The sequence below is a fragment of the Cololabis saira genome, chromosome 2 (assembly GCF_033807715.1).
Source record: "Cololabis saira isolate AMF1-May2022 chromosome 2, fColSai1.1, whole genome shotgun sequence".
Classification (NCBI taxonomy): Eukaryota; Metazoa; Chordata; class Actinopteri; order Beloniformes; family Belonidae; genus Cololabis; species Cololabis saira.
In genome coordinates this window covers 18,704,400-18,729,818 of record NC_084588.1, presented here as the reverse complement: position 1 = coordinate 18,729,818, position 25,419 = coordinate 18,704,400, and the positions used below count along the sequence as shown (strand labels likewise).

The 25,419-nt window shown below is 39.1% G+C and overlaps 1 protein-coding gene across 2 annotated transcripts in view; it reads left to right on the top strand.

Annotated features, from left to right (window-relative positions):
• The window catches only part of LOC133459475 (zinc finger protein 609-like), a 110,248-nt gene that overhangs the window by 63,243 nt on the left and 21,586 nt on the right, over positions 1-25,419 (top strand). For both annotated transcript variants that reach the window (XM_061739443.1, XM_061739452.1), the window contains one exon: positions 14,560-14,785. In XM_061739443.1, the coding sequence (XP_061595427.1) occupies positions 14,560-14,785 (226 nt within the window). The remainder of the gene's footprint in view (positions 1-14,559; positions 14,786-25,419) is intronic.

The following is a 25,419-nucleotide window of genomic DNA, read 5'->3' as shown; positions in this document are numbered from 1 at the left end:
ATGGTCAGAGCAGGAGGATGAGAAATGTGAGAAGAGCAGCCCAAATCAACGTGTAGATGGGATTAAGTTAAAATAGATAACACTTGTTTTACTGTCTCTAACAGATTTTCAGCATTACAACAGAAATAATCTTTCTTACTGCAATCTTGTACAATGTTCAACCACAAAAAACATGTTAGATGAAATCTACCTAGAGATTTAATGAATTTGACATAATCGATTATTTTATTTTTAATTTTTTTTGAGTTCCGTGTAAAAACCCCATAAATGTCAAGCAAATGACAAGCAGAATAATTATGATAAAATCTCACTTGTCCATATGTGCTGATCAATTCCTTTACCCTTATTCTTTGCTCGGTGAGTTATCCAGAACATGGGCAAATCCACCCTTGGTGCAATTTTCAAATAATAATTGATGTTTTGCCTCATTTCCTGCATTTGTTGATAGAATGTTGTTTTAGAGTAAAGTCAGGCGACTCAGTTGCTGTCAAATTGCATATATGTGACCCTCGATTGTCGAATCGCCAAGACTCCTGTTTAGAAGACTGCAAATCTTGATATCTGAACAGACCAACAACAATCCATCTCTGAAAGTCAAATAGTCTGGAGCTAGCTTAACGTAACTCATTTGCATCCAGGTATTACAAGTTTTTAAGAACCTTTATAATTTGTTTACCCTATAACAAACTCCACCTTTTAACATTTTGAAAAGTTGTATATTTAATTGTTGAGAAATCACACCCAGCTTCAAATACCAAGGTACACTCTTACACATCAGTCAGAAAAAACAAATGAAAAGCACAAAACACTTTTGTTCATTGTTTGTAGCACAAGCACAGAGGCATTATATTCAGACCGTCCCTCATATATATACCCTCAACACATTTTGTCTGCAGTAAACATACAAAGATGTCCAGGCTGCCTTGCCTCTGCATGGAGAGCTTTCACTGCTAATGATAGCAAACAGCCTGCCCCTGCACAGTTTCCACCCAACCCCCACCCCGTCAGCCAACAAACAATACCAGGCCTAGTTTCAGAGCAGCCATCTGAGCCGGAGAAGAGAGGAAGGAATTAGGTTGACAAGGTCAAGCTGAACCAAGACAAGAGGAAAGTGCACCACTCCTCCACTTGCTCTGTTAGCCAGTCAACCAAGATGGCATTCTGCCTGCCTGCCAAATACCTCATCTAAGAAGCGCAAATGCTGCCAACTATTTTTAGTGAGTAGTTTACCATGTGTACTTGCCACTGGAATTGCCTTCAGCTGTAAAGATAATGTAGCTTCTCCATCTGCTTTTTAGCCTAAGATGATATTCGGAGCGTAGCCTGAGGTAATGATGAAAGGTGGATGCATTAGCTCAGCCTACATAATACACTCATCTCATTTCCTTCTTTAGTTGTGCAGGTGTTTAATGAGCTGGATCCTATACTCTGTAGTTTTTGCATTGGTAAATTATCTTAATGTGCAGTCGTCATACTTGCACAAGTAATTTGTGTTATGTAGATGAAATGTGATTAAAGTAAATTCTGATAGTTCCAGTTTTCTCAAGTAGCCCAACAGCACTGACAGATTTTAACAATTTCTAGTTGGTCATTTTAAGTTCCCTGGAAAAAGGGTCCAACAGGGTTTAATTACCCACTTCACATGGCATCTTTTTGAGGATTTTATTTATTCGATTTTGTTATTTTTAAATTGAATATCTCAATGACTATTAAATGGACTTTAATTTCCTCATCACAGGATTGATTTACACTTTTTTTTTTCAACCAGTACTATTCACTTCTTAATGTAACAAGTCACTTTACATAGAAAATTCTCAAAATGTATAAATTTGAATATAGTTCAATAAACACAATCCAATTAAACCCAAATTATATTCCAGGAAGGAACCTAACAGATATATGTATTGAATCTTTCCTTGGGTTTCATACCCATCATGAGCAAGCACGAAGTGACAGTGGAGAGAAAATCCCTGGTTAACTGGGCTCTCCATTTATGATTGTGACTAATCAACATTGTCACAATCGATCTCTGTATGGCACAGTACCTTTTAATCTTATGCCTTTTATAAAATTAAAATATTTTAATATTAAAAGGACATTTCTTTCACGGTTTTCATTGTTTTCTTCAGTGCCAAAGTGATAATCTATTCTATCCTTGCCTCTAGCTCACATGTATGTTTTAAATGCGTCTGAAATTGTTTCGGCTCACCTGTGTAGCAAGTGGGGAGAAATTTAATTGGTCCAGTTTAACAAAGGCATGTAAGCTACACAACATGTAGGCTTTGTAATTGGGAGAATACTGGGTTTTCTAGTTTAGTTCAAATATCCAACACCATTTAAGTAAAGTTAAATTGAGTTCAGATTTGTATCATTATTTGAAAATAACTGATGTTGAGCAAATTACGTTTTTTTTATTTGAAAATGTATTTACCAGCGGGTTAAAGCTTATCAAGATCCTTCCAGTTTTTGGCTGTGTCACATTTTTACCAGCAGCCAAAATAATACAAGCAGTATTGTAAACAAACTGCTAGTTCTGAGCTGAATGCTTAGTTTTTGCAGTTTGATCATCTTATTGAAAGAAAATTCCTTTTCCTCTGTGTGACTTGACTTGGTAAATTAGGCCAATGCTCGATAAGTGAGCAAATTGTTAAGCTCCACTTATCTTGGCTCAGTTCTCTGCCCCGCAGCCCCTTGTGCCTTCTGTCTTTTTATATCACTTTAACTTCCCATCATGTAGCTGGTAGCTGCAGGAGTGCTCTCCTAATATATGCTGTCCTTTCATCATCAAGTCTCTACAGGTCGAGCTTCTCATGTTCACATGAGGGGTTTGTCTTTGTCAAACTTGTGTGCCTTTTTACTGTTTTACCCTGAAAGGAATTGGTTGAATAGTGGCTCTGATTTTCAGCACACAGCTTTAATGCATCATCCTGAAGCAACATGAAATTTTATCTGCTGAAATCTTAATGTGAAAACATTGTGTACTTTTTGTAAAAGCTCAACTGTAAGTCCCAACTGCTCCTCAGGACGGAGGGGGTTTGAAATGTTCTGTATTACTGTTACTTAAGGACACACTTTTTTCTTTATTTCTATAATGAAACAAAGCAGTGGTTGTGTTTTAGCATAAAATACAAGCTGTAATTTGTCAAGTGAAAAAATGTGCACTTGACCATTTACAAATTACATGTTGTGTAAAGCTTGTTTTGAAATGTGTTTTACCCTCAGCTTTCATCCAACTGCATTTTTAGACGAGAGTGACAGTTGCATGTCCTGTGGCAAAAGGCTTCTTTGTCAGATAACTGTTTAGAATATTTAGATCCTGTTTTACTGCTTACAGCACAAGAGCTTGTAGGCCATGAACTGATGTCATCACAGCTTAGTTTCCTTTCTGTGATATTTCTGTGCTTACTCTTTCCTGAAAGCATAATTAGCAGCTGAAACTGAGAGGAGTTGCCTAGAAACTGAGTGCCTTTTGTCAGCTGCTGGTCTACAATGGATGTCAGGTGTTCCTGTTTGTATTTTCACTCTGCGTCTGTGATTTCTCTGAGCTTCAAAGAGAATGACAATGTGGTTTTAGAAAAGGAAGTGTGCAATGTTTGAAAGCAGTTGCATTGGCTTTCATGACTTGAAAGGCTAATGTAGTTCTTTTTTGTTTTTTTGGGTCCTCAGACTGATTTGAACATTTAAGCTTTCATTAGATGAGGCTTGTGCATTTGTTTTTAATTATAGCTTAATACAGCTCAGTAATGTAGCAGCCTAGTGATTCTATGCCAATAATCTGCATCTTAGTTGTCCAAAGTGGTTATAACTTAAATACAGCTATTGTTATATTCAGTAACTGAACTCCCGCATTGTGCAGCAGAACTGAGATTTCTTTTCATCTCAATTTTTCTTAGCTGTGTCAGTTTTGTAGAAAGAAGCACTGAGCAGCTTCTCGACTGGCCTTCATTTTTGGTAACTCACAGGAGATGTACACAGGGTTTGCCAATAGAGTCAAACAGAATTATATAATTGAACTTAGCCAGCTAAAGGCACTAAATCCAGAGTTATTTTGTTTTCTTTCTTTGATGATGGCTTGTCAGAAACAATTACATTTTCTTTGTTCACTGCAGATGTTTTCGTTCTTTTGATGTTAAAAAACGAAGTTGAGTTTAAACCTTTTAATGGTTAAACACTAAACACAAGTCAGATTACATTAGTTATGGTCCTGTTGGAATTTGTCAGATTTTGGTGTGGTTGGAAAACTTGACACGTCACAGGTCTAATGATTAGTTGGACTTCTGTTTACTATAATTGGAACATAAAATACACTTTCGGATCTCTTTCTTGCTGTTTCACACATTTGCATAGTATTTTTGGGCATGAAAAAATGTCAGAAAATAGCCTATTAATAGTCATTCTTTAACTTTTGTAGGTAGTATATTATACACACTTATTCTGAAAGGTAGGTCATTTAATGAATACGCAATGAATGACACGGTGTGAGAAAATAAAACAGGTTTGCAAAGAGAGAGAACGTAGTGTCACTGGTGATTTCACTCATGATTGCTTCACTAATCAACAGAAATATGTAAAGTTGGCCACATGTTCTTGTGCCCCAAAGTGAGCTTATAGGTGTTGACATGACATTAGGACATAGTTGCTCTCAAAATATTTACATTTTATCCACTTTTAACCACCTACTGCATTTTTTTGAACTGATGTTGGAAGCTGTAGCTCTGCCTTTGTACAGTACATGCTTCCATTTCAGTCTAGACGATAGTGTTGCAAAATGTTTTCATTTATTTAATCATTTTTGTACAGAAATAAAAGAAACATCCCGTATCTGCTTTCAGTCCAAATGATTCTGTTTTCATAAATCTGATTTTAAGGGTATTACTTCTCTTGAATGGCATTGTGGCAAACTATCAAACTGCTATTAAAAAAAAAAAAAAACTGGGCGCACAAAATATTGAGTGTACTTGAGGAAGAAACTGCTTATTGTGTTTATTTTATGGAAGATACTAATGCAGAAGAAGAACCACAAAAAATGTGATTGCGTGGTTATGCAGCGATGTGCCTTAGTTTTATCAGTGAAACTGGCTGTAATATTACTAAAATGTGCTCTTTGAAATATATTTAAAGAAACTATTTCCTAACATTTTGGTAAGAGATCCGTCCATAGACTAGTGATGGCACAGCCCCTTTGTCTGTTGAACACTGAATGTGGCCATTTGTTTTGCAAATCCAGAGTTGTTTCACACTGGCACCATTTATGTCGGCCTAAAACAACTGTGGGCATGAGTGCGACTCATTTCGGTCAGTGTAAACACAGCAGTTGCTCTCCGTTTTTTTCCAAAATAGCCTTACTGCAACTTCTTTAAAGATGTGGCCTTGACACAGCAATCTGGGGGGTTCGTTTGTGATTCATAAGCTCCATGACCTCAACCCAACTACGGGGTGTACTCCACCTGTTTTAGCTAAAGAGGCTTTTGGTCAGATTTGTCCATTTACGTGCTCCTTCACACCCACAATGCACTGCCAAAGAAAGTAATGCTAGCAGTCGTAGTTGCACTTCACTCTAGGCAAACTGTATAGTACAAACTAAAAATATAGATACCATTGGCCAATGCAGGGGTCAAAACATAGTTATGGAGATATGATGCACTGACTGATATTGATCTGTGATGGGATTGATCATTGTCAGGTGGCTTGTGGTCCAGCGTTTGGGCTAAAATGAAAACGCTTGTGAACACAAACTGAACTAATTGAAAATTAAAACGATGTTGAAGCTGCGCTAAAGGCCTGTATTTCACAATACCACTTAATTTCTAAACCTCTGTTCAATTTACAATTATCGTAATTATCTAAATAAATATTACATTTTTTTCTCGTTGAAATTTCCTTGGCTTCGTTAGATGTATAGTGGCTTACAAATAGTACACTAATTACCAATAATGACCAAGTTTTAGATCTACAGAAACGTTTCCTTTTTTTTTAAATTCTGAACTTTTAGCCGTCATGACTTTATGGATGTGAAGATGTAGTGATGTATTGATTGTAATGTTCGGAATTTTGTCACTTAATAAGACATGTCCGCGTGAAGCTGTAAAAAAATTATGAAAAATTGACCAGTGTATAAATGATGACTGTCACTCATCTGTTTGACAAGATTTTTAGAATTGATTCTGCTGCTGAAATTACAAGGTATACAAAAATAAATGATTCTTGTTTTAACTTATTGACATCACATTCGTTTGCCTGGTGTATGTGCTTTCAGTGGACCTGATAAGATAAGATAGTCCTTTATTGATCCCCACAGGGGAAATTCAGGGGATAGGACAGTAAAAGTTTTTAGGTCGCATTTCTCATGTTATACACACCAGTGTTTTCTGACATTTCTGACACAACTTGTTCAATGCAGAGTCAGTCAATTCTTCATGTACTATGTTATGTAAAAAATGTTTCCTGTGTCTTAGTTTTACCGTAATCTTCTTGCAAGAAACATTGTCTAAGCTAAGGGCACACAGGTCCATAGTGTTGACTCTTGGTATGTTTGGTTCTGTTGAAGCTCGGCTCGAGTCTCGGCTCAGTTCCAAGTGGACCAAACCATCTATCTCATTCATTGTGACCTTTTCCACATCTCTAGATTTGCATCTTTCGGTATGTCCAATGTTGAAAGGCCAATGTGAACACAAAATAAATCAGGGTTTTCTACCAGCAAACCAAGCTAAATTCTGTTTCCATTTAGGCCGGTAGCACTTAACAGAAGGTGTGAAACACCCAACAATATCCAGTATCTGTGAGAGTGAGGGGGTATATTACTCCTGTCACACACTGTCATAGCTGTATGCTACATATCTCCATCTAATGTTACAAGAAAGCCTTTTTCTACCTTTAGTACCTTCTTATGTTTCTTCCAATGTTATTTTTAAAACACCTTGCAGATATTACTTGAGATGCACCAACTGCAATTTCCTTTTTAACATCTGACTTGCTGATACAGTGTTTAGTCTATTCAGATTGTCTTTCTTACAACTATAATAAACTGTATACAGTCATTTTATCGAAAGTGAAATATAGCAGAGGCTGCAGATTGTGTGCTTGATTAGATTTAACACAAAACCTAAGACAATACAATTAACAAATTTAACAATGAACAAACATTAAAGCAGCACTGTCACTTTTCCACCTTAATATCATATTTCCAGAGTCATTGTGATGGTACATCAACTTACAACAGGTTTAATGACACCTCTGTCATGGTCTGAGGGGTCTGTATCGCCTTCACTGGCACTATGTAACTTCGAGGTGCATGGTAAGAACCCTGCCACACTAAAAAACTACAAATTTTTACGGCTTTGACTGCTTTACGGCATACGTCACTTCCCCCTCCTTCCCGATTCGTAGTCGAGACGAAAGCTGGGCGGGGCGTGGAGCGCAGAGCTCAGGTTGGTGGTGAGCCAAAGCAGCGAAGAAAACAAAGAAAATAAAAGTTTTTTCGGAGGAGGCGAAAAAAAGAAAGTGGGAGAGTAACAAGCTAAATGCCCGGACAAAAAAAAATGTAAAAAGATTTAAAAAAAATGCCCGGACAAGAATAAACATTGGCCCGGCGTTCACTCGCTGGCGTGAAATGAAGGACGAGGAGGGATGTCTGACAAGAGAGACAGAATTGTTATGATACAAATGTAAATGTAGAGTTCTATGTTCAATAAGAATCAAAATTAGAATTGTTTTCACATACAGGGGATTCGTCTTGGGTTCTAGTATTTTTCCTGAGAACTTTAAAATTGTGCAGGGCTGATCTGCAAAATATAAGGAATGGGCATTCAGTTATTCACAGGTTATAAAGTATTTTTTTATTTTGTCAGTAAGTATGTTGGACTAGCGTATGAGTTTGTAGGGCGCATTATCTCGCTGAAACAGGACAGGGGGGCGGGGGTGACTTCACTAATAAAACCATGTTGAACTTAGTGATTTTCAACATCGTCATATTATATTGTTTAGCCAAAAATAGATACATTACCTCTTTGCTATCCATCCTGCAAACGACCGCTGAAAACAGAAAAGTAGTTTTGAAAGTCCTTCCCGTCTTCTCTCGTTCATTATCAAAACAAATGCACGCGACGGGAACAGGATCTTTCCGGCAGTACGCGCTGGTGCTCATGGGAATGTAGTGTTCTTTCTGGTAAAGCACTACCGCTTTTGTCCAAAGGAGCCACCAAACTCAACAAAAGCTGAAAGTTACATTGTGCTGCTTTTAAGGAAAATCTTTTTAATAAAGAGCAGTTTCATTTGTGCATTTCTGACACAGTGAAATCCAACATTTTTAATGACGAACAGGGGCTGGTCACCTAGAACAATAAATTCCATAGTTTTGTCCATTGAAGTGGTTTCAGTCTGGAAACCACAGCCTTACATAATGAGCATGTTGTAGTTTTTCTGAGTGGATTTTACAGCTTCAGGAATGCGGTATTCAAAATGTAATGCTAGATTTCTAGCTCAGTCCAACAATTCACATGGGACTGCTTCCCCACCTGGGGACTCAAACCAGGAATTTCCAAGACAGTACTGATTTAACTTCCTGTTTTGTTTTTTAGAGCAATAAGGAAGATTTGAGACTGTTCATAAGAATTACATGGTATCGGACATTGCATAAATACAAATATTCATTGATATGATTATTTTTTGCAGTATCTTGGATTATTTCCAATATTGTCATCAGTATTAAAGCAAATCCACTGTTCGTATGATACAATTTCTGAGAAAACGAAGGTCTGAGGCCTCAAGAATCAGCCAAAACCAGTTAGAACAAAAATTGGCCTTAATTGGACTTCTATCACCAACCGATCAATCGATGCACTTCAAGATATCACAGATTGGGATGTTTAAGATTGTCCAAACTGTTAAAACTAAGGTACCAAAGATTTGTTAGTGCTAGTTTCTGGTCGTCGTTGTGATGCGTGATGCGTTCATTTTGACCCAGGGACAAAAAAATACAACCCAACAACTTCTGCTAGCCATCAGCCGATGCTGTTCACCAACTCAACAAATGGCGTAGCACTATTTAAAAAGAATACTTTCATCAGATCATCTCCCACTGATAACTGGGATCCATATCTTCATATGAAATATACAACTCTTGTAGTAACTAATAATTATAACTATGACACTTGGCAAAGTCTTCACAAGATGAACATGGTCGGGTCTAAAATAGTGACAACATGAATTGGTCAGTCGTTTATGGTTCTGCACCAACCACATACATAGACACAAGACAGCTGTCTCAATGTGACACACTGGTCCAATCAGTTTTCTAATCCCCCATGTCAGTGCTGTTTCTTAATCCCAATTCTAATAAACACATTCAAACTGAAGTTTATGTCTCCAGTTAAAAGTACAGCACTCGAGGAGTTGATCATTATTGTTCCTCAGTGAGGCTTGCTATTGAAGTTCATTTGGAGTTTCAGTTAAGCAAACAATGGTGAGACACTGAGGCATTGTGGGTTTCAAAATCCATTGGGAGGAAATCAGAGATTTTGGCATCAACTGAACGTTGAGTAAGGCGTTGTAATCTGACTGGTTCTGTAGTTGTGTTGTTATTTTTCCAAATGCCAGAAAAGCTGCCAAGTATTTTTTTTGTGTGTGTGTGTACACTCCATGCCTAGGGTGAAAGTCCTTTTGTTCACTTATCCATGGACACAACTTGAAACTACTATGGCATTGTTTGTACACAATGTAAACGTGTCCTTGCCTTTTGTTGTTCTAATATTTTGAAAAATGTATTTGAATGGTTGCAGTAGGGCTGGGTGATATGACCTCAAATCACTGTCACGATAAATTGGGCAGTTTTACCTTGATAACGATAAATGCATGATAACCGCATTCAAGGAACGCTTGAAACTGAAACTCAGACCAAGCACCACATATACCATCTCCTCCATGTTCTACATCTTTAGTGTTGTTTTTTTCTTCTTTGTTTTTTGTCACACAATCAAGTACGACACAGCAGCTTCGCTCCAACCCCGCCTACTTCTGCTCCGAATACAAAAGAAACTTGGGCCACTCGGTGGCGCAGTGGGTTAAGCGGCGGCTCATATACTGAGGCTACAGTCCTCCTCCTGCAGCAGTCGCGGGTTCGAATCCAGCCCGCGCACCTTTGCTGCGTGTCTTCCCCGTTCTCTCTCTACCCCTTTCCAGTCTGCATCTCAATAAAGGGCCACTAGAGCCCAAAAAAAAAAAAAGAAGAAACTTGAAGTTGAGTCAAGCCGAGTTGAGATGAGTCAAATAGGTACTAGTGGAAAAGCGCCATTAGATTTCCTCTGCTACGCATTCATGGAACACTTGAAGCTGAAACTCTGACATTAGTGGTAACAAAAAAATGTTATTTTCTGATTGGCTGAAAGGTTGGTAGCTCCAGACAGCTGCTCTGAGCTGAGAGCTCACAGTAGCGTACCGTGACTCGTTTGTAAAATCGACTGTTTGAGTTACTGTGCGGTGAATTTAATTTCTCAGTGTGAGAAATGCCATGTGTGGCATGAGAGCGTGTGAACTTGTTGAAATCCGTGAGTCTCACAACCCTGTCATGTCAGCCGCTTCTTCGTTTGAACCATGAGCCATTTTCTTGGGTTTCGCTTCTCGTTCAGACTGGATGGATGAAGTCAAGTGATTACATACACGGGAATGAAAATAGCCTATCAGCACACAGTCAAAACAGACAAAAAGACATTTTTTTTCTTTTATCCAAACACCGAATTTATGGACGTGGGAAAATTGACGGTTACCGCAGTGAGTTTTTCGGTTTATCGTCATGGGCTAGGTTGCTCTAACCTATCAAATTGATTTAATTTATTTCCTTTTATTCCCTGTAACACAAATTAAGTGGGGAAAGTCCATTCAGACAAAGTTGTAGATGATCTGAAATTTTAAGACATCATGAAATACATCAGACATAATTAATCTCAGGAATCTGAATGACGTTCCTCTAAGGATCACTCTTTATTCAGTGATTTTGATTCAGAGAATTTGTGCTGTATAATTATTTGAAAAGCTTCTGATGTGTACTATATAGGGTTGCACGGTATACCGGTACCAGTATAGTACCGCGGTACTAGAGTTTTGAAAACGGTACTATACCAGCTTTTAAAAACAAACGGTACTTTTATATATTTTTTGTATGCAAACGAATTGGTAAATTGGAGCCTGTCTCTTTAAGCACGGCGAGGTCCGCGAGTGTGACGTAGTTGCAGAAGCAGAAGCAGAGCCACTCCCACTCGCATGTTTAGACGGAGGAAAAAAGAGAGAAACGAGAAGTCGCGTGTTAGACAGACAGAGCGGGTTGAAATAAAGTTGAAATAAATAGAGATGGCAGCTGCAGAAAAGCCCGTACTTGTGGACAAAATGGGGGCCCGAAGTACGGTGTGGAAATATTTCGGGTTCAAACCGAGCAATAAGGGCGAGCCACTGAACCAGACGCACCGCAGTGCAAGCGGTGCGACAAAGTGTGTCTCGCAAAAGGAGGCAACACTTCAAACTTGTCCAAACGTTTAAAGGACAACCACGCGGACTTGTAGCACGACTTCAGTCAAGAACGACAGCTGATAACTTTGTTCACGAGTTCACTGCACTGTCATGTCAATGAAAGAAGTACAGAGCCTCTCCCAGCCCCGTAGTAAACCTATAGGTTTACAGCAGCCTACATACAGAGTTAAAACATGTCCATGGTTAATAAATGCAATTTTTAAAATATTAAAAAAGTAAAATTACATTCTTAAAATATTTAAATACATTCCACAGACTAGTATATAACTTAAATATATTTTTATATATTTTAATATTATTTAATGTTTAATATATATTATAAACCATTAAGGCAATGAATTATTATCATATTGAAACACACTTTGGTAAAACATTCCATTAGCCCACAATATCTAAACCTATCCTACCTCTGTCTCAGAAAATTAGAATATTGTGATAAAGTTCATTTTCTGTAATGCAATTTAAAAAAAAAAAAAATAAATAAATGTCTTACATTCTGGATTCATTACAAATCAACTGAAATATTTCAAGCCTTTTATTATTTTAATATTGCTGATTATAGCTTACAGTTTAAGATTAGATTCCCAGAATATATTTGAATTTTCTTATACCATGCCAATTATTTATTTTATTCATTGTTGTTATTGTTCCCAAAGTCTGCTCTAAAATAAAGGAAAATATTAACATTTGAGAGTGTTCCACCTTTTTACAAAAAGTATCGAAAAGTATCGAAAAGTATCGAAATAGATATTGGTATCGGTATCGAAACAGAAATTTGGTATCGTGACAACCCTAGTACTATATATTTAGAAAATCCGGGGATCCTTAAACTGCTTTCTCCCTTGACTCTTAATCTCTTTTTTCCCACAGTTGTCGGCTCTTATTAGCTTCTCGTCATTTAAAGTCAGAGAAGACTGACACTGTTGGGTCAATAATCAAATGGTACAAAAAAGAAATCAACATGAGAAGTCATGAGATGGTATAACTGAAAATGCTGAATGAAGTAAACTCTTATTTGGAACCAGTTCGACAACAGAAATGAAAGCCTACAAAGTTCAACTGCAACAAACCTACCAACCAAATCCTCCAAATGGAAACAAATGTGACCTTTGTCAGGGAAACTTGTGGATGATTGACCCTGATAACCATCTAAACAACAGTCAGCATAATCCGTTTGAGCGTAAGAATCTGAGGGCCTTTAGAAGAGAATGAACCTGTTTGCACCGTTCACCATCACTCTGAAAGGAGGTTTGTGGATTATTGTCTGCAGCTGTATCTCCACGAGGTTCAGAAACAGTGCGTGGTGACAGCTTGGGTGATTACCGATCGTGCCTCATTCACTCAACCGCCCCGAGGCCGGGCCACGTCTGCATCAAAAACTGATACGCACTGATTATGAGGCCATTAGCCCCAACTCCCCCTGAGCTGAAGAAGAAATGGGCCGTCCACACTAGTATCAGTAAACCATGACATTTAACGCTTCTTTGATGACAAGCCTTGAGCTATTACATTTCATCCACGGCAAGTGTTTGGTTTTCAAAGCACTTATTTCATCACAGTTTCAGATTTCTTATTCTGTGATAAATGCACACTGCACTGGAAAATTCACGGTGTCGTTCTATAAGTAAATGTTACAGGGTTTTTTTTTAGTTTTTTTTAAGTCATCTCCATTTTCAAGACATCAAAATTCCAATCAACTTTATTTCAAGCCAGGAAAAAAGGACCCAATGTAGCAGGAACAGAACACCCAGATTAATTACTTTAAGTAATTAATGCAAATAATTTCAAGTAAGATTTTACAGCCCAGCCGATGTCTCAGCTGGACAGCAGCACAGCAGTGACAATGCTAAGATGATTTCAGCTTGTAAATCATTTATTTCAGCATAATATTTAATCATTAGCTCCAAATATATCATTATGATCCAGCTGGAAGAATTGTCCTGTTCAGACCGGCTGCCAGCACAGTTATTAGGATTTTCTCAGTGATTAGGTTAATTTGTTACAGAAATTCAGCTGTTTGCTTCTGCGCCACAGAGGTGGACTGAGTGACGTGTCTACATTTCAAACTTGAGTATTTGCTGCAGTAAGTGTTTGTAGTTCACTACATCAACGTAAGTAGATTAGAGCAATCATTTAGAGGCTCTACAGGCTGATAATCCAATGTGTCAGTTGTTGTTTTGCCTTCTGAGCCTAATTGGATCCAGCATTGGTAGCATATTCCAGAGCACTGAGTGCTTTATGCCCAATTAATAAATGTGTGTTGTTGGCTGCAGCGTTGCATTCCTCCCGCAGTTCAGTGCTAATGATTTGGAGCGCTTTAGTGTCGACTGCCTTGAATGAAAAAGCCCTAAACCCGTTGTCACTGTGGTCCTTAAATCAGGATCAGTCGTTCTCTCTCCTTTTCCTCTTAAACATTTCCCTACCCCCTGTTCTCTACTCTGTTGCTCCCTTTGTTTCGCTCTCTCGCAGTTCTTTTCATTTTCGTTTTCCACACGGGCCCACTGACTCCACATGGCTGTCACAGTTTGTCAGAACAGGTGAAATCAATTACTGACCCTCCGTGGCCTGCTCCCTTACCACAACTAGCTCTTTAATTGAGGAAATTAATGAGTGATCAGTCTGTGAGATGATTTGGTGTCATGAATCTCACTTTGCTGTGTGCCAGAGAGGAAAAGCGAGGGAGGGATTGTTTGGCCGACCCCGCATATCTAATTCTGTCCTTCCACAGAGGCAGTCAAGGCAGTTCACATTCCCTCTCTCTGCCTTCCCTGGCTGCTAATCACTTCGAAGGTTGAGGAGAAAGGTTGGGGAAAGACACATTGCAGCATTAACAGCTGCATTGCTCTTTCTCTGCTGAGGATAGCTTTCAAGGGCCACTGAAATAGCAGAATGTCTCCCATGCGTTCAGCACTTTGTTCACTTCCTCTCTTTGTGGCATCCGTTGGCTGAATCTCAACATTGGGTCTGTATGTGTTTACAGAGGGGTTCTGAAGTGTTTCATGTGTTTCTTTCTCTCTCAACCTCCTCTTCTTCCTTTTACAGATGGAATCTCCTGTCTCCACACCAGCCCCTCCCCCCCTCCACCTCCTGGCCACAGTAGGCAACAGTGAAATTGCCTCGCCATGTGAGCAGATAATGGTGCGCACACGCTCTGTAGCGGTAAACACATCCGATGTTTCCCTGGCAACTGAACCCGAGTGCTTGGGGCCCTGCGAACCTGGTACCAGTGTCAATCTTGAAGGCATTGTATGGCAAGAAACTGAAGACGGTAAGAAAAATTGTTTAATATGCTGTTTAGTGACTCTTTTCTTTGTCAAACAAGCAAGCCCTGGATATTTTCCAGGATGGAAATAAATCAAAACATATGAGATTGTTGTTTTTCTTAAATGTCCATAGTGTGGTTAAGACATCAAAGAAGTACTATAGTTTTTGAGGCCTTGAAAGCAGCAATCCTGTGTTAATTTTAAAATGGTATCTTGTCATCATTACCATACATAATTTACCTGCTTAAAGGCTGTTTGACATGCCCAGATTGTCCCCGGAAACGGTGCTTACACCAATTTGTGCTTAAACAGTATGTATGCTGCATCATAATCTTGCAGAAAAGAAAAGCGCTGGCAGCTAGTTCTCAGTTAGCCTTGACCTGGTTTTGTTTTTTTTTTGCTTGTGAGCCTTGAGACGGGTTGTTTTTAGTTTTGTTTTCTGTTGGGTTTTTTTTGGGGGGGGGGTTATCTACTCAACATCATCATCCCCTATAACAAAGCACTTGTTTTCCTTCTTCAAACCTGCCAGCTGGGAATTGAGCTGGCTCATTTAATGCAGTGCGGTCCAAATGAAATTGTCTGCAATCAGTTTTTTTTTCTCTCTGATGGGAAAACTCCATCCTGCTTTTTGTAATTTAAGGTGCATCACTATCAGGTTCTCCTGGATCTGAAAAACTCCCCCATTCTTTCTGATGTGTGGTGTGAAATAATGCAAACACAGAATCTTCAAAGCAGCTCTCGCTCAGTCGCACTGCGGGCATGCTGAGTACAAATCGCCCACACATCCACAGAGCTGCTTGGTGGTTCATTTTAAGGAGCCAAACAGAAACAAGGTCCCTGCCTCATCAACATTCCCACAGCACAGTCACAGCCATTGATTGGCTTCTCCCTCTATCTTTCTTTTCTGATTTTTGCTCTGGCTCTGAGCTGTGTCAGCCCACCCCCCCCTTTCCACCCCACCCACCCTGTTCTCTTCTCTGTTGCAGCTCTTTTCTGTTACCAAGCATCCGGCCAGTCACCCCTTGACTCTGTTTCCAGGCAAACTGGGGGAGAGTGAGTGCATGGCGAGGGGTAGAGGCAGGGGGTGGAGGGCTGGCTTGCAGTAGACAAGGCCACTTCTGTTAGTGACACAAACATGGCTCGGAGCCAAAACCAGTACTGTGTTGTGCTGCCTCTTTCTCTGCCTCCCACAGAGTGACTGAGCCTCCCTCTTGCCCTGCCCCCTTCCCTTTCCCCGACCAAGTCTGTCCTCTGCTTGCACTCGCGCTCTCAAAGCTGGTATTTTGGCTGAAAGAGGTAGTGCTTTGGTCTGGTAGAGCTGTGTTTTCCTCTGATCCTCCTCTGTCTGGCTCAGTGGGGAGGAGGGTGGTGAGAGCTTTTTCGTGGTTTTAAAAGTGGAGGGGTAGGGGGTAGGGGTACCCCCTGCAGGTGTAACGTACAGGTTGTTGTGGCTGTCAAAGCTGCAGAAACTAGGGGTAATATAACAACCGTGTTCTCTGAGAAAGCCCTTTTTTTTTTTTTTTTTTTCTTTAAAAAAAATCTCAGATAAAATACTTGTCAAGCAGATATAAGTCAGTTCCACCTACATTTTATAGGGCTGGCCTGAATAACATTTTATGGGCTCCAGAGCTTCGGTAGTAAATTACAACGAATATTTGACACCTCTGCATATAATGCGAGGAACCCCTGTGGCCCACACAAGCTCAGCTTTGAACCAGTGAAGTCTGCACCCCCGTAACCAAACGATGAGCAATTTAGTTATTAATGTATGCAGGACCAATTTAGGAGTGTACAGCAGAATTTCTTAATGATTAAAAAAAAAAATAGGAATAATGAATAATGTGATGGGGAGGCGTTTAAGTAAGCGTGTGACTAACCATCTTTGACCGCAAGAACTAAAGCAATACTGTACAGCATTACAGCATTACAGAAAAGAAAAAAAAACAGATATTTTAATTGAAATCCTGATGTGCTCAAAATGGATGAATATCCAGACGCGCGTTGCGTCCAGGCCTATATAGTTACACTTGCTCTGAAATTAGGTTTTATAAAATGTTAGTGTAAAAGGCTAACTTTGGATAAATTTACCAAATTTTACGTTAGTACGCACGAGAGGTGTATATATCCCTTAGAAAGAGTTGATGTGGAAAAATGGAAGATGGAAATTGTTTCTGTAAATTCAGGCACAATTATACATATTTTTTTTGAAAGCTCAGACTAGAGTCCACAGTGTGGCTACTGGTAGTAATTATTACATTATATTTAATTTGCAGACAAACTGCAGGTTTAACACAATTTTTCTGGTGGTTTTATTGTCACTTGCTAAATTCATTGAAGATTGAAAATACCATGCATAGTATTAGCATAGTTGAAACTTGTGAACCTGGCAGATGGTCACATGTCAAATGACTGGTGTCTCAGTCTGATTAAATGTCCTCTGAAAACAACGAATAAAAGTTCCTGTTGATGTTTGATAATGATGGTTTACTATCTGTTACTTTAATGCCTGTTTTGTTTTTTTGCGTCAATATTTGTATATTATGGGGGTGGGGCGGGTTGACTATTGATTTTGCGGGTGTTTACCATGGCAACAGGATAAGCTTTAATGTAATTGGGTCAACCCTAATCACAATTTGCCTCACTATGTTGTTGTCACTGTGTATGTGACCAATGTGTTCAGTGTTCTTTGTTAGGTTTGGCTGTGTCTTTTCTGCTTCTTAGGCTACATCCACACCCAAATCTCCATTTCAAAACCAAACTGATCTGCATCCACATTAGTGTTTCAGCCGTGTCAGAAAAGATGTCTGTCCTCTTCACGCCTCTTACTCACAAGGCGTACATGCACATGCTGAAAACTCTGCTGGAGGTAACTTCAGTTGCAAATTGCTCGTGTAATGACCTTCCTCTTTTGCATTTAAGGGAGTTGCAATTTCTTTCAGTACAGAGTTTGGCTGCATGACAGCTGATACGAGGGACGACAGAGTCAGCAGCATTTGCTGCTCTGTCTCCACGCTGTTGTTGACTCATCTTTAAGGTGTGTCTGAGTGTTATCTTCTGGTGATGATCATATGATATGGGTTCAGCCATTCATGCAGGATTATGTTTGACCAAGAAGAGTAAATAGTGAAGTGAAATGGAGCAACTGCAATGTTTCCCAGTGTTTATTGTTTTACCTGTCCACATTAAACTGCAACATTTTGATTTACAAACTGAAATGCTCTAGCAGATCAAAATGTTTCAATTTTTTAGGGTGGCATTTGCTGGAGTAGTTTAGATGCCAGATATAACCGCAACAAAGGTTTCACGTAACAAATTGACGACTCATGTGACCGTCGCCTGCATGAAGACTTTAGCTGTATAACAGCTGATACCAAGGAAAATTAAGTTAGCTGTGCCTGTTGCTCTGTCAACACATTGTTGTTTACACCGTTTTGTCAAGCCGTAGCTTTATCTTTTGGTGGTGTTCACATAATATATAGGCCTGGTGAATCAGGAAAGGTTGCATTGTCACCCGAGAAGACAAATCATGAAGTGAATCTGAGCGGTTGCATCATCATCTCCAAATGGTTTTGGTTTCATCCATCCATTTTATACTAAAACAGTCTGCAGTGGATCGAAATTTTCCCTTTTTCAAGGGAATAATGTGGAAGTGTAACTTAAGTCAAATTTCACAGGAAAACATACTTGTGTGGGCACAGCCTTTACTGTTTTCTTTCTGGGTATCGATTGCTGCGTCGCTGCTGGGCGATATATCGAGATTTTAATATATATCGATATATTTTCAAACGCGATATGGTACGAGACAATATCGTTTATACCGATTATTTAAAAAAAAAAAAAAAAAATCTTTTTTTTAATGATTTTGATATAGCTTATTTTGTGACAAATTGACTTGAATGTTTTATTTGAGATTTGCACAAATGTTTTATTTGCACAACTGTCAACCTCAGTGGAAAAGTCTGCCTGTTACTGTCTACATTGTATTAATTGCACAGTGTATTTTAATTTAATTGTTATGCAGGAAAGGGATATTTGTTTTATTTTATTCAAGAAGCATTTTTATTCTATATATGCAGGCAGTTTATTTTTATTTCATTTGTTTTATACATTTTGATATTGTGCAGACCTCTGTTAATAAAGGAACCTGTGTGACATTTAGCACGAGGCTTTGTATTAAAACTGATTGTTTTTTTAAGGGTTTGCTTCAGAAAAAAACGAAGCTAACAGAGATGCTATGCTATAACGCTTTGGGGGAAACCCCAATTATGGCACAGAAAAAATATCGAGATATATATCGAGTATCGCCATTCAGCTAGAAAATATCGAGATATGACTTTTGGTCCATATCGCCCAGCCCTACTGCGTCGCCTAGTCTTTTAAAGAAATGAACATCTTCACCTGTACCACCTCCTTTTAATGACACTGTTCAACTATGGCTGATAAAAAAGATGGCCATTTCACTTAATACAAATATTCTGTCATCTGAAATGGGCCTGGTACCTCTCCATTCACAGCTGTCCACCTGTCTGAACGCACCAAAGCCAAAGGGTTAGGTGAAGGCTTACTGTATGCCCTCTTTAAGTGATAACTTAACGTCCAACAGGCATGGCTGGAATGGCTAGGAATACCTTCAATCAGCAAATTCTTATGTCAAAACCAACAGCCATTCACTACCATTCCCACTCCATTTTGGATGTGTTTATTTGGTTGTCACTCTGCCTATGTCCCATGCTTAGTTTCTCTGCTTGGTTGTATGCCCACCACGTCCAGAGGCAGATTCTTTTATATCCACTTACTGCCTCCTTGGAATCAAAGTGGAATCTAGAGGAACCAGACTAATTCTTTATATCCGACAGGAAAAGAACTGGCATGGCTGACCAGACTGCTTAAGCTTCCATATATTCCCTTTAGTATTTTAGTCATTTTTTTCTCAGCAGCTCATTTGCTGCTGACGGAAATCATGAAAAGTAATGCCATCATTTTCTCTCCATTGTGCCATCTCTGAGTTTTGACAAGGGTTTAATTGTTTGTTTTTAGGTGTTGTATCAACAGTAACACTTGTTGCCGAGATACAAGACTGCATCAGTGCTGTCTTTTTCAGCGAGTCCATTCTCAATACCCTTCATTGTATTGCATTTTGCACACCGCAATCAACAACACAAAGATGTGTACTGTCTTCTTCCTCCATCATTTTAATGGCACAAGCTCCGAAAAAAACCCACTGGCTGATTTTAAAATGAGACTGCGTAGCTGTAAATATCCCATTGTACTTCCATTCAGTTTCTGTTTCTTAACATATCTATGAATGTAGATTTCTCACATTGGGTGACAACTGAACAAATGAGAACCAACTCAAGCAAATCCACTCAGAGGAAGAGAGAAGAGAAACACAGGCCCCAAAGACATAGTGGAGGCATCCTGATTAGCAGTGAAGTTAACCAGTCCCCCACCTCTCTTCATGACAAGTCTCATACAGAGCTGTTTAGGCATTTAAGCATTGTGTGTGTGCGTGTTTCATTTAGCATGCCAACCAACAGCTGCTTCATCACCTCCGCCTTTTGGCCTTGTGGGAGTAAATGAACAACAGGCTCCCAGTAATTGTCTGTGTCAGACAGACAAACAGACGAGGAGGAAGCAAGCAATACGCAACAAAAATGATCACAGCAGCAGCACCTTTGGTCAGAGCTGACAAGAATCTTGGTTAATGAGGATGAATAATTTTTCTCATCTTGTGTAATATGAGGCTTTGAGAACAGATGTAGCCAAATCTGGACATGACAAGATTGGATCAGACGCCTAAATGGATTGCTGAATGAACAAAATAAACCCACGCAGCACACATTTAGACTTGCGCAGGAGGAAAAAAATGGATAATGTGAGAGAAACCTCTGTGCCACCGTTGTCACTCAGGGGACGAGTGAAGCATACACGGTAGGAGGAGGAGGGAGGTCAGATCTGTGGTATTTTAAGGCCCGGCACCGACACAAATCCCCCCAGTGAAGACAAGGCAGTGGCAGCTCCCAGGGTCGTTTCAGCAGAGCAATGGGCCAACCCCACCCAGGCTTAGCATGCTGATACCTCCAAATGCCATCTCTGAAATGCAGGAGAGGTTTATTTCTCTTGAAACGCAGCCCAGAACGCCTTGGCTCCTGCTCCAGGGCAGAGGGAACACAGAGGGGGCCCCTTTAGCCAAACACTGCAGCTTCATGCCAGTGGTGTATACACACCCACACACACCAGTTCACAGCATGCTTTTCCCCAAGCAGGCCCTACAGCTTCTTAAGCTCCCTAATAGATAAATAATACAGGCTGTTTGTGATAAATGTTTGTCTCATGGATTATTTATATAACACACATCACTGCAGCATTGCAAGCACCGGCTTTACTGCAGGAGTTTAAAGCTATTTGGCATCTGCATAGAAGAGAGGTCAGTGTGAAATGGATATTCCTGTGCAAACATTTGAGTTTTTCCCTCTTCATCACTGCAACCCCGTCACGAGAAATAGATATACTGTATAAAAAATGAGGACTCAGCTCTGAAGCTCACTTGCTGACTATGTTTCTTTGCTCCTTTTGAAGACCACCTGTCAGTGGCCTCATTGAAATGTTTTTATAGAGGCTGCTTTCAGTGATCTTGCTGTAGAAACCGTCCTTGAAATTAAATTGAGAATTGTCAGGAGACCTGTAGTAGTCTGCCAGACCAATGAGCAAAGAGGAGATGGATTGAAAAATCAATCGCAGAAGACCAATTCCTGTTAACAGAAAAGAGGGAATGATCCAGAAGAAAAGAGCCAAAGTAATGCCACCGTCTGTCTCCAACCCTCACAGTAGATTACAATTTGCCACTTACTTTGCTGTTTTTTTGTACAGTTTGCTAAGCCAGTCTTTACACTCATCGGTGCTTTTGCGTGAAGTGTTGGTTTTGGATTTAGAAAACATAACTACACTGAAACTGCTTTAGTTAAATCTAAAAATGGCTTATTTTCTCTGAGTGGTATTTCTCTGTACTGGTTCTTTTGGATCTCATTTGACACCACTGATCACAACCTTTTTTAATTTGAAAGAGATAGGCACTTTATTAGGATCCCAGCTACTGTTCTTTACTGATTTAAGTCATATTTCTGAATTAATTAATTTTCTAAATATAGATGATATGGTATTCCACTGAGTTCTGGACTTGGACCAGTTTTGTTTCTTATAAAAATTCTAAAAATTCCAATTAATTATGATTACATTGTTCCTTTAGGTATTATCGGATATGATGGCATTAATTTAGCTTTGTTGATCTATAAAGCCCCATGATGCTAAATGATTACTAGATTTAATTTTCCGCTTTTGAATTACTGACATCCAGAAACTATATTGTACTTTCTCATACCAATCCAGTACCCTTTAGATGCCATGTCTGAGGTACAGATGTCTGCCGTAAAGCTGACTGATGCACTTCTTTTAGCTTATATGAAATATGTTCATTCACATTCAATCACATCAGGAAGAGCAGTTTCAGTGACATATTTGCGACCCTCCCAGCTGTACTATGACTCCAAGTGTTCATTTAAGTGTTAAAATCGCATGTATTCAATGACCAATAAGGGCTGTTCACCTGGGACAATGAATTCCACAGTTTTACCCATTATTGCTGGCTTTCTGCCTTTCTTTGGGAAATGTCTTTCATTTTCCTGAAAGGCTAATTCCAGAGTTGGCTGCTGCAGTTTCCATCCTCAGCTTTGACTTAATCTCCTTATGCCCTTTTACCTCATTGCTCATGAAATAATTAAGGTTACTTCTTTTACATTTGGCAACATTTGTGTCACATCTGGAAACGACTGCCTTGTATAATGAGTATTCCAGCATAAAATTAACACCATATTGCCAACACGATTGAATTCAAGCAAAACTGAAATAATTGTCCCAAAAAATAAAAAAGATTCACCTTACAGCAATTTCATTGCTCTTTCATTGCCCCCACCCCCACTCTACTCACCACAGTTTTACAGTGAAAAACCAATCCTTTTTCATATGGAGACTGGACTACTGGAATGTCATTATAGCTGGATGTCCAAATAAATACTCAGAAAATGCTTCAGTTGATCCATAGTACTGCTGGAGGAGTTCTGACTGGTACTGCCAAGAGAGATCACATCTCCTGGACTCTATGTTGGCTGCCTGTTCAATTTTGAATGCAATTCAAGATTATTCTTATGACATAAAGAACCCTAATAAAGAGACTTGCTCTGTTTTATCTTTAAAATTTTATGGTTCCTTTTCAACCTCCAGAAAATACTTTTTTTTTGGTTTGTTTTTTGATTTAATGTTTTACTTTGTTTTATTTTTCATCTACTACTGTTTTGGTGTTTATTTTATAATTTAAAGCTCTTGGAGCTGCATTTGTGTTTGAAAAGGGCTCTGTAAGTATGAAATTAAAGCAAAGAGTGGAAGTAGCCAGTTTCCAAGGAAAGAATAAACACTCCCATGGTGTTTTCCTAAATATGCGGTTGAAACGGCACTCTAGGAACTTCAGATACTGATGGAACATTGTTCCTGACAGAAGGAGCTCGATTTTGATTTTTAGCAACGCTGTTAGGCGTCAGCAAGATAGCACCTGAATTAGCGCAAATCCCAGAAGAGCCGTTGGTTCCCTTTCTTGTTAACTGAGAACTACATTTTTCAAACTTTTAAGACCTTCTAAACTATAAATCATATGACCGGAGGAATCGAAACCTTTGCCAATGGTTAACACAAGATATCATGTTTTCTGTATTCATGTCAAGGACAGGCTGAGTAATGTTCCTTTGGCAGGCCCATGTATTTATCTCACCACCATCTCCTTTAAAGAAAAACACTAAAGGGGTCGTTTGAACAAGAGATTGTAGATTTATCCAGATGGCATTTAAGGAAACTGCTTCCTGCCTATGTTTGAATTATTTACAGGAATAAGTACATATAAAGCTGCTAGATATGTCAAATATTTATCTTGTGGGCAGCGGGCTGCCGTTTTTTTTTTTTCCCCCTTTTACTTTTTTTTCTTTGGTGAATAGAGAAACTGCTGCGTGCAGCTGATAATGTGGAACGATGTGGGAAGCATACTAATGCTCCCCTCTGTTGCCTCTCAGCGGTATGAGAGAATTGACCTTCTCGCGGGCTGTTTATTCTCGCCAGAGAGGCTGACTGCACACTTAATGTTTATGAACCAGAATGCAGCCCATACTTTTCAGGTACTGCTCACTTAAGCCCTTTAAAATCTTAAATGAAATCATCAACCACAACCTTGTCAGATCTGCCAGTGATCTGTAACATCTTTGTTCCTCTTTTAGATTGTCTGTAATTTTTTTTTTCTTCCTCTACATTTCTGTTCCTTTACTTTATTACTACAGACTGGAAGTGAAATACTCTGTACTGTGGCTGCATTTAACAGTTGTAGTTGTTAGAGATTAATCTGTAAAATGCTCTTGTCGGTTTATCTTGCGTAACGGCAGTTGTAACAGTATCACTTGCTGCACTTGCCAATGACCTTTCTGCAGTACGAAAGTGTTGGTAGTCAGTTTTTCAGCCGTTGAGCTTCCTGTTTATGGTGAAAGTTAGAATCTTCTTTACACTGACAGTTGTATCCACTTTGGGACGACATTAAAGCAAATATAATGGTTATATAACGCTTTCAGGTCTGCCAGAAATGTATGGCAATGAGATCATTTCTGACACACTCCTCCTGAATTAACTGGTTGCTTATATGAAACTGACAGCTTGTTTTTATTTTGCAATAAATAAATAAAATAAAAAAACACTGTAGACATTGTCTGAGCGTGTCATGTTGAGACCAGTTCAATCATGGTAATAAATGGGTACCAGCTAATAAGGTTTAAGTATTGGCTAGAAGAAATTAATATTGTCTGGTTTGTTAAGCAACTGAATATAAAGAATATAGTTAATGTAAACTAGTAGTGTATTGATTGGTTGCCAATGTCAAGTGATTTTTTTTTTTTTTCAGATTAGCCAGCTATTACCAATGACTTTATCTCTCTCCATTCAAAATACCCCAGCACGTGCATGACGACACAGCCAGCCATAATTAGGACTCGTCAAAACTAAAACTACCAAGTTGGATTATGTGTAAAGGGAAAATGTGACTCTTGGACGGGCTCACCTTCACGTACACGCACATGGAAGGTTCCTGGAAGTCGCTGTCCGTTCACCTTGAATGGAGTGATGTCAACCATTACCGACCTAGCTTTCGTGCATCACAGAGAAAGTGTTACTTCTGTAAAAAGTTGGGGAAATTCAACTTTTGCTACTTCAACACCACCGTTAGCCAATCAAATTGCAGCTACACAGTGAGCTCTTTCCACATTACCCGTGTGCCACTAGCTACAACCAACAGCGATTTTGGTAGTTAACAGTCTAAAACAGCGCCTAAAAAAACCCAAAACGACCCTTTTTAGGTATACCGCATTATAAGGTGCAATATCAATGAACGGGTCTATATTCATACATAAGGCGCACCATGTTGTGAGGGTCATGGTAAAACACATCTCAAGTGAAACAAAACAGTTGGATTAGTCTAACTTTATTCAACTCATTCACAATAAATCAGAATATCGTTCAGTTGTAACAAATACAGAAAAATGCACTCACGTTTTAAATC